Source organism: Emys orbicularis, chromosome 1 (genome assembly GCF_028017835.1).
Source record: "Emys orbicularis isolate rEmyOrb1 chromosome 1, rEmyOrb1.hap1, whole genome shotgun sequence".
Taxonomy (NCBI): domain Eukaryota; kingdom Metazoa; phylum Chordata; order Testudines; family Emydidae; genus Emys; species Emys orbicularis.
The window spans coordinates 223,476,554-223,487,248 of NC_088683.1; the positions used below are offsets into that span (position 1 = coordinate 223,476,554).

A 10,695-nucleotide genomic window follows, 5' to 3' on the forward strand; every position below is an offset into this window, starting at 1 on the left:
TTCTTCATTGGTCATTAGACAAAAAGAGCTCCTAATAAGATATTATATTATATAGAATTAAAGTTACATCCCTCCCCCCCTTTTTTTCTGGACATCTAGCTAAATAAATAAATAAATTGCAATTTAAAAAAAAACCCTAAACTTCCCACACAGCTTCTTAGACCAACTTAACATCCTAAGATGTTATTTTATCAGGAGCACTGGGGAACTATTTTACCTGTTATTGTAGCCAGCTGCATATTCTCAACCAAGGATGCTGCCAGTGCAGAATGAAAGTGAATTTGATGCTGTAAGATAACCAGTGCACTTAAAGGAAAGGGGTATATCTTTTTCTTGTTATATTCTTTAACACTACACCAACCAAGGTTTTTATATCAAACCAAAGGGAAATACACTGCTAGAATATGGACTGTTTAAGTCACTAAACTGTGATTATTGATTCTGTACATACCATTGTTATAAAAAAGAACAGAGCTTTGTATATTTGAAATGTTATAAAACAATTGCACTCAGTGTAGTGTTGTAAAAGTTTGTCATTCTGTAGATTCTTACTGTGTTGTAGATATAATAGGGTTCCTAGACAAATATTTATGTACAACCCCTTTATTTAACTTATTAACTGTAGCGGTTTCCGAAACTCTAAAAAGGCAATGGTACAGTACTTTTGTGTAATGTCGTTATTGTTAACACTTTTCCTTGCTATTAAGTGGAGAAGTGCCACACTCAGAAAATAAAATATATATATATATAAATATATATATGTTTAACAAAAAGAATTGTGAAGGATACATTGAAGTATATGGCATTTAATAGCGTCATTGGAAACAACCATGGAAATACCAGCGGTGTAACAAATAGGGGCTATTATAACTGTCTAATAGATTGTTATCCTCAAAACTGCTGTAGGAGGAAGCTGAGATCCCTGTCTTAAGTACGGTTTTTTTTTATTGTTTTAAGTCAACAAAATAGGAATTTCTTTTAAAAGATTGAACGTAGAATATGTTTCTAATACGCCTGCCCTAAAAATCCAAACAATTTGAAACTCGCTGAGAAGCAGAACCCTCCTACAGTCATTCGTGGCAGGGTCCAGCATGTGTGTATCTATTGTATATATTAAATGTCATACAGACTTCAAGTCGGCCCCCACGTGCTTTCAGGGCAACACTGATTTAGCCGAAGGGGAGTAGGCAAAGTGAGGGCTTGTGGAAGCAGCAGGGAGACACCAGTGCTCGAGGCCTTGCAGCTCAGGGGAACTGTTGGAAGTCTAACTTGTAGAACCTCTTGGCGAAGATGGTTGTAGCTTTGTGGTAAACGCAGTTATTCCTCTACCTGGCCAGCTTCACGTACTGCAATCTGACAGGGCCTAGCCCCATGTAGGTGCGAGCCAGAGAGGGCGGTGAGACTGGAGAGGAGTTTCAATCTGGGCCTTTACACAGGGTGTGTGTGTGTGAGTAGGGCGTTGGCACGATGTGTCCTGATTCCTGCACTGATCCGGTCGGTCCCTGCGGGTCTGGTTTGGATGCTTCCCAGGGAAGGGCTGGGGGGGGGGGGGGTTACTCCCGCTGGCACTGGCGGGGAGCCAGGCTGTTCGGGGACGGGGGCACCAGCAGCAGGGGAAATGCGCCGCTAAAGGTGCCCAGCGCTAGTCCCGGCTCGCACCCGGCCCCAGCGGGGGGAACAAGCCCGGGGAAGCCCGGCGGGGTCGGGGTTGGTGCTGATGACCCGTGGGCGGAAACGGGTGGCAGAGCCGCAGTCCGGCGCCGCGCCCCAAGGGGGGCGGGAGGGCGGCGTAGCTGCCTCCCCGCGCGGTTTTGCCCGTGAGGGTGGCGAGGCGGGAAAGCCCGTCTCGTGTCCCCCAACCCCGGCGGCGCTGGCCTGCCGGTGCCCCGAGGCGCTGCGGGCTGGGGCCGCCCCTCCCTTGCTTTAGGCGCTGGCCATTCGGGGCCCGGTCGCTGGGGGTTGGCTGCTCTCAGGCTGGGCGCGCCCCGCCAGCGGGTTTGAAGCCGTCGCTTCTCCTTTGACCCTTCCCCGGAGCAGAAGCAAATCGCGTGAAATCCCCCCCCACGGCTCGCAGCCCGGGCCGGCCAATGGCCGCGCCTGGCCTTGTTTTACCAGCCTCCTAATCCCGGCTCCCTCGGATGCTGCAAACACTCCCGAGCCCAAGGCCCCCTATTCTTTCAGCGCGCTCCAGCTGGAGGGAAACTCATTCCGCGCCCCAGCTTCCCCCACGCCAGCGACCCCCTGACTTCCAGCGAGGCTCCCTGGTCAACATCTGACGGGGCGCGCCTGACAAACTCCCAGCAGCTTTTCAAAGCGGCAAAAGAAACCAATTTTCTTCTCCCTCCAAACCTCCCCCAGCGCTGAATGCTGGGGGCTGGAAAGAGCCACTGGAGCGTGCTTAGAGGATTTTATGAGATTTTCCAGAATGATTTAATCTAATTGTGAGCATTATTAATGAGTGGCAACCCGCTTTGGCCCGAATATCTGGGAACGCTTCGCTACAATGCCAGGGGAGCCTGACCCTCCCTCCGCCCCCCACCCCCGGCTCAACCTCAAACAAGCCTCCCCCCATATAGATTTAACAATCGCCAAAGAAATATTGACGCTTGGATGTAGCGCTAGAGAGCCGGGACTCATGGCAACCCGATTCCCTCCCAGGGCCAAATCTCCCACCATCTGTTCTCACATTTAGAAGCCAACAAGAGTTCCCAACCCAGGGTTTCCCTCACACCCTGTTCCGCTCCAGGGCAGGCAAAACAAGAGGTTCCAGACTACTGCAACACGCAGCGACTCTGGCAGCCTGGGGGCACGGATACAAACCCGATACAAAGACAGCTCGGCGTAGTGAAAATTGCTGTGCAATGCATCCTGAGCGAAGGGCACGTTCTCCATCAGACACAACACGGGGCACATTTCATTTCTCCACCATCTAGAATTGGGGTTTGCATACATTTTTTGTTTTACAAGGAGACGGTTGCAGTGGGCCTTCTCCGGAGTAGAATTAAGAGGTGCAAACCCCAGAGGAAGGTAAATATTATTTATCTGATCCCCCACCACCCCCAGTTGTGTGTGGAGGTGATCACACACACACACACACACACACGCCACTTTGACAGACCTGAATTGTTTGTTTTTATGAACAAGCTACAGTTCCCCCAAATAACTATACATTTCACTGACAGCATTATATATACACACATATATATTTTAGAGTTTTCAAATAGGTGCAAAAATTATGGGAAAAATAACGTTTGTTCCTGGACGTTATTAACTGTACAGTTTGAAGTATACATTTTTACTGCAAAGAAAAGGGAATCATTATCAAGCCATTACGCATTAAGAAATGTCATTCAGTCATTTTTATTCTTTCTGCTGAAATCTTCGTAAAAGCCCGAATCATACTTCCACAAGCAGCAATTTTGCTAATCCAGGGGGTTATTACTCTGGGCCCTTATTAGGATCTATACTACTGGCAAGCAATCCTATAACGTTCTCAAAAGAAGTTTACCTCCGTGTTATAAAACCAGTAGTGGTATTTATACTGTGCAATAATTAGTGTATTACTTGAATCCACTAACAGGTTCATTTTATCTCTGCACAAAACCTCTGGTCTGCTTATAGAAAGCTTGTGCCTCCTTTGGCGCTGTTAAAGTGGTGACAGAGTGAATGAAGGCTGGTAGCACTTTCTCCTTTTGCCTTGCCTTAATTCCCATCTCTTTCTGCTCTCATCCAATTAGTGCAGTGTATTAAGCGGTTTATCATCTCATAGTCAGCTATTGAGAGAAACAAGGCGAACACTTTGCAATAGAGCCTGCTCTCCTTTGACACCCTCAGGTACTTACATATTCCACTGTGCTATGAATAATAGAGGAAGAATAGAGCACTAATTCCCTCATCAAAGAATGCCTTGTCTGCTGCTTTGCTCAACAACACCATTCTGATCAAAAGAAAAGCAATAAAGCTTAGCATAACAAAACGAAACCTACTTATTAGCTTAGTGGTTAAATTAATGCAGAGCCGCTGCTATTCAAAACCAAGGTTTGAAAACAGCCTCCAATAACCTGATAATGCTGCCTTCGGGATGAAGGAATTTTAATCTGAAATTTGAAGCTGGCACAGATGAGTTAATCTATTAAACTGCTATAAGGAGAATTCACCACGAACTGTTCAATTAAGAAATATTTAAGGTGCTCTACAGAAGATAGACAAATAGAGCAAAAGGGAAGATGGGCTGAAGTTTGGAATTAGCAAAGTGCATTTTGCAGTGAAAAAGGGAATTTTGGCACAGGACCAAATGGATTTGTGGTATGAATTTGTTTTTAATAACACATAAATGCCCTATGTGAAGTCTGGCTTCTTAGTTTATGTATCAACATTGCTCTCCCCAAACTGGAAACAAAACAAAAAAAAAGAGAAAAGAGAAAAAAATATGTTTAACTGTAGTAGATTTGGGGGCTGCAGCAGGGAGAGGTACAAGGGAGAACGTGGAATAATTCAGCCTAGATCAGTTTCAAAATACAAGCCTGTGAACTTCAACCTTTCTCAAATTATTTACAGCACTAAATCAACTATAGCCATTTCCTATATACATAGAATATTGACAAAAATATAGAAAGATGATTTTGCATTTCCCAGCCTTTCTCCAGGGCCAAAAATAGACAAATTGCTTAGGGCTTATTAGTAAGGAAAAAGGCAGTTGTTCCTTGCCAGGAATTCAACTCTGATCTGAGACGAAGCAAAAATTGCCTGAAATTGGGAAAAGCATTCATTTCCGATTCCCCATCTGATTGTGGCTGGCTACAGTTGCTGTAGAGGGGATTTTGTCTTTTCTGTGTCATAAAAACAGGGTTTAATCCTTCTTTTCTGTGTGATGGAAGTACAACTTTACTGGAGTTACAAAAATGGATACTATATATTGCTGCACTCTTCACAATTATTCCACAACCTTCATTTAATTTAAAACTCCCTAACCTAGTAAACTAACAGGCTATTCAACAATGATTATACAGAGACATACAAATGCTAGAGTAACCGTTTTATTTGTATATAATACTTACATGTCTTGAAGAATGTAATCCTTTTACTTTTCTAAAAATTCTACCCAGTCTCATTGGTCAAGTCAAATAATAATTTGACTGGATACAGTGAAAATCTCAAATATACAGGAAATTAAAAAAAAAAAGACAGGTTATTGATTATTGTATCTTTCAATGGTCTCTAACTTGATTGTTTCATTTAGACAGCAGACCTTATTTTAGACCCTACACCTGAGAAATTATCTGTTATAATGATCTGACTAAATATGCTGAATGAATGCACAAGTAGCACTGCTCGATGCATCCAGATGTATGGGATAACATTGACCCCAAACTGGTAACTGTTGACAAGCACACTCTCATTTACTTTAGTAGGACTACTTGTGCAAGTAAAACTTGCAGGAGTTAGCCCCATGTACGAGAAAGCAAATGTATACTTAGACATACACAACATCACTAGCTACATAACAGTGTTACCCAGAGCACTCTCTAGTGAAATTTTATAAACAAATATGATATAAACACATACACATACACTCAATCACACACAATGCCCTTTGATATCTAGTGGGTTTGTGCTGGTACTCTCACTATTTTCTAGATTCAAGCCTTTTTCTTAGTTTTCATTGAACCAAACTGACCTTTTAAAAGCTGAGATGCATATACCTCTGTAAATTGTACTGTGAATTTAAAGGAATGGACTTGAATACACTGCAATAAAACGCCCGCTGCTGGCCAGTGTCAGCTGATTTGGGCTGTGGGGCTGTAGGATTCCAGTGAAGATGTTCAGGCTCAGTAAGGAACACTGAGCTGTTCCCCGGGACCCTCTCCCCTGTTGTGTCCGGTATATACAACAGATCCAGTCAAATTTTCTTTCACTAGAAAACTTTTATTTTTTTCCGTCAAGCAGTATGACACTTTACATTTTATACTGTTACATATTTTTAAAAGCATTTTATAGTCTTGAATTAACAAATACATGACACTGTAAACTTAACATAGACTGTAATACTTATTGAAAAGTACAAACAACCTTAAATTTTTCCTCCTCCTACACAAAAGAACTAACCATTTTTATTATAATTTCTTGTCATTTCTGTTTGTCATTTTACTGGCAGTAAACAGGCAATAAGATTTGTTTATAAAACCATTAAAACTTTAGTATGGCCATAATCACTTTTATCACTAACTTCTATTTTTTGGCTACACTGCATTGTACCCACATTTTTGTCACTGACTGTTTATATCATCTGATTTTTGTGTGGAATAAAGATAGATATCTATGCGCTTGCTCCGTGTAGCTGGTGAGCTGACTGCATATTTATTTCTTTAGAATAGCAAGACTTTACTTATGTTTAAGTACAAAGAAAGTACATCTAAAACAGAAAAAATATGGTTCTCTGTTTTTGGTAACTACAGGTTATAAAACTGCCATCCCTTGTTCAGTACCTTTATATATAAATCTTAAAAGTAAAGCCCCCTTCAGAAGAAGGTATTAGGACATTAGGAGGCTTTTAGGTTTAGTATTGTTTTTAATTGGTATGTTTACGATAGGAAAGTAGATAAACTATGAAAAGGCAAAACATTAGTGCTCCTACTGAGACCTCTACTAACCTCTTTTCCTGAGAGCACCTCTACTAAATACCCTGGAGCAAAGTCTAGGATCACTTACATTCCAGCAACTCTCACTGGGAATTATTCAATTAAAGCAGCAATTCCCCCACCCCCTTTTCCCTCATAGCTCTAGATACAACACAATATATATATATACAAAATCAACTATTTAGGTGGTCCAGTAAATCACTATATTCTGTTTTTATCTTTACTTTTTTTTTTCTCCATTGAAAAACCAAGCTGATTAAAACACATCTGTCTTTTATGTATGTTGAAATCAGAGTATTATTGTTTAAAATGGGAAAGCCAGAGTAGAAAAAAGATTATTGTTTCTGAAGGACAACAAACCTCTCTTCTCCCACCATTTTCACTTAATCATTGTCTTTCATTACTGGGATCTCCCACAGATTTTACTATACTGAAAGTCTGAAAGAGTTTGCTGAGGTTTACTTCAGAATAGCCACTCATGGACAGAAATTTGTCTACTGTGTTCTTCAACTTTCTGTAAACCTCTGTCTCATTTATGGTCAGCTTCCTCTTCATGCTTTCTAAAAACAAAAGAGAAGGATTAAAAGATCAAAAAGGGAAACACTTTTTCATTAATCTTTTAAAATAAGATAAGGTTAACTGCTGCCGGAGACACAAAACAAATTTTACTGCAATAGCTTCAGACTTTTTCTGTGTTCTCATCCCCCACTTACCTTTTCCAACACAATGTTTTACCCACATGTTTAGGAGGGATGTCAAAATTGTAACTCACAAAGACACTGAATCTAGTTCAACAAGGAATTAGTCAGACCATCTGTCATACCACAACTGAACTGGCGCAGCACCTCCTGTCAGTAACTGACAGGAAGTGCTGCTTGGCCAGAAATGCTGCCCAAGTGGAGGGAGAAAGTGGGGGTTGATTAGACACAACATCAGAGAAAACCAGGTGTGTGTTGTCATTGACAAATGATTATTAAAAAAAGTGGGATCATGAAACTTATCACATAGAGTAGGCAGCATGTCTAGTGGTTGGAAAAGGGGATCAGGCATCTGGAGACCCAGCATGAAATTCTGGCCCTAGTGAAGTCAATGGATTTTTGCCATTGAAGTCAATGGCACCATGATTTCATCCCTTGTTCTTATTCCTATCTGTATCACTGAAATACCTTGGGCTGGTCTACCTCTCTGTTCCCAGGTCTCCTCATCTGGAAAATGGGAATATTAATACTTATCTATCATTGTAATGCACTTCAAGATCTTTGATGAAAGGCATTAAGTGCACACTATTAACAAAGGAGGAACTCCTCATGACCGCAACTTCCTACCCTAACATGTAAGTAAGATGAGCCTATCGTCTTGGCCAATAGGCCTTATTTGGAAGACATCAGATTCTCTTGATGTACCAATGAATAGGCCATTCCAAAGTATTTGGTTGGCATGATATCTCTGACAAAACACATAATATTTGTTTTTTAAACACTTCATGAATTCAGTGGCAAAGCCACTTTCTTTTTTAAATTTAGTTTTATAACAATATAGAAAAAATAAACAAGCCCCCTTATCTTTGGCTGTGAGTGCCTTATCAAAATGACAAACACAATCTAACTAAGAGTAAAATCAGCAGATATTCCACATGCCAACAATAAAACACCTGGTAAAGATCAAGTCCAACAATGCTCCTCTTTCCAAACCGGTTCCAATCATGCCCCTCCCTCTTCATAAGCCCAGGTAAATAGATAAGCTTGGAAGGTCAACCAATTCAGACATTTTTGGACTAGTGGACACGCAGGAAGTGGTTCCAAAGTTGAGGGTCCCTCCCTCTTTTATACTGGGGGAGCTCCAGCTGAAGCCCCTCTGCCGATCAAAACGGTGACAGTACGGCACAGGGAGATACGCAATCTCTCGAAGCAGCTCTCAAGCCATTTTGGCATAGCATAAGCATGTATCCTGCAAGCGTCCCACACAGTTTTCCTATTACACATTATTCTTGACCTGCTACAACCTGTCTCATTCCTTGCTGTCCTCTGAACAGAGACTGAAGCATTTCATTACATTATTTATATTACAAAAATGCCCCAAAGTACATATTCCATGTAAAAAACCGTAAGAATAACAATTCTTTCTTAACTAGTCAGTACTACACTTTGTGGTTTGTTACAATAACATAAATCTTTAGGGCAGTGAGCATTTCCCAGGAGCAATGAGAGCCACATGTTTTTTGGGACTCGGTGACTTTTCCAGTCCACCCATGTAGGGTCAGGCTAAAAAAATTAAGGTGGAGAGACGAACACATCCCATTGATCTAGCTTGTGTCCTATCCCTGGGAATGAAGAAGGACCCATATAATGTATGAGGACCTGGGAGAAAAACATTAGATAGGAGGGACAGAAAGTATTGGGGGAAAACAATCACAAATCTGGAATTTTATAAACATGTTATAAAACATATTTGACCTTTGCAAGATTTTTCAAGGTAAGTTCACTACCTAATAATTTGATACAATATACTTAGCTTCAGGTATTATTGTTGGTTCCTCAATTCATACACTTAGCATTTCACATTTATTTACTCAGCAACTTCCACTGAAGCCAATCTTTGCACATATTAATGCAAATTTCTTTTGTTTTAAAATTATGATAGTTAAACAGGATTAAAAGTGTACATCAAATTTTAGGTACTTTACAGACAACTCTAATGAGGAAGGGTTCGGTCCCCAAAGGATTACATTTATGCTTAATTTTAAGTATTGAGAATTTACGTGCCCAACTTTACCCACACGTATAAGTGTTTGCAGGATCAGGTCCTAAGTCATTAATATATGGAGTCTACTTGAATATAACATAGCTGAATTACTATTTGTCACTATTCAGTCAATAATCAAATTACTTTTTTCTACTGGTAAAAGATAACTTAAAATTCAGCCTAAAGAGAATGAAAAACCAGATTAAAGATTCTGTATTTTAATCAGATTTGAGTCACTATAGCATAAAACACATGTAATTAACCTGGAAACACTTTAAATATTGGGTCTAATTAAACATAACTGTGAAAAGATGCATTAAATCCTGTAGTAACTCAGTATATTGTCAAACAAAAATTAAACTAACCATAATCCTCAAGACACTAAGCAGTTCATATATTGCTAAAGGTAAGAGATATTAAAGGATTTTATTTGCAACTGCTCATGTCCTGGCAAAACTGAGGAAACTTGTGCTTACTGTACCAACAACTGTATCATGAAGTGTCTAAACTTAAAGTTCAAAATTAGGCTAAAATAGTTTTAAAGCTTCACAGAGCCCAGGAGAGACCAAGGTGAAGTGTATCAATGTACAGAAACAGCTGCTACATATGGAAAGAGCAGGAAGACACATTAATCAGGAAAAGAACAACTAAACTGAAACAATAAAGCAATGCTGAAGTGAAGAACAAAAAACAGACACACACATCACTCAAAATCTGTCTCAAGCCATTCCACTAGCAGAGTTTCTAGCTTTTGTTCACTAGATCTAAACATTCATTGTTCACGGTAACCCTTCTGAAAATTTACATTAATTACTTTAAAAAGATTGCTAGATGGAATTTTTTTTTTTTTAAGGCAGAAGGGAAACGTGGAATGGGAAAGGAGAAATAAAAGTGGCTGCATTAAATTAGTGGGCGGATAATTTTAAGTCTTAATTATAAAATACGTTATACCGCTAAATTCAGACTGCAGTTCTATCTGCAGTACAGCAATACTATGCATTTGAATGACACAAGTGCATCTGATGACTGGGGAGAACAGATTTAAAGAACTGTAGTAATACAGTGCAGGGGAAGATGAGAGAGGACACAGCTCCTGATGTGTTTACCTCCTCTGCTGATGGGATATTGACTTTTCCCACCAGGTTGGTTAGAAAGGGGACTATTTACGCTGCCACACAGCAGAGTAAGAATGACAACCAGCATCACTCTGTGCTCCTCTTAGTAAAAGACAACTGTGACCACCGTATATCACACAGTCAGTCAATACTTTCAAGTTACCATACCATCCAACTTAAAGATGCATATAAAAGCTCAC

At 40.5% G+C, this 10,695-nt stretch overlaps 1 protein-coding gene across 1 annotated transcript in view; it reads right to left on the reverse strand.

Moving 5' to 3' along the window:
• Window positions 1-7,025: 7,025 nt before the first annotated feature.
• POLA1 (DNA polymerase alpha 1, catalytic subunit) overlaps window positions 7,026-10,695 on the reverse strand; it is a 329,016-nt gene continuing 325,346 nt past the window's right edge. The window contains exon 37 of the mRNA XM_065423293.1: window positions 7,026-7,198. Coding sequence (XP_065279365.1) covers window positions 7,026-7,198 — 173 coding nt within the window. The remainder of the gene's footprint in view (window positions 7,199-10,695) is intronic.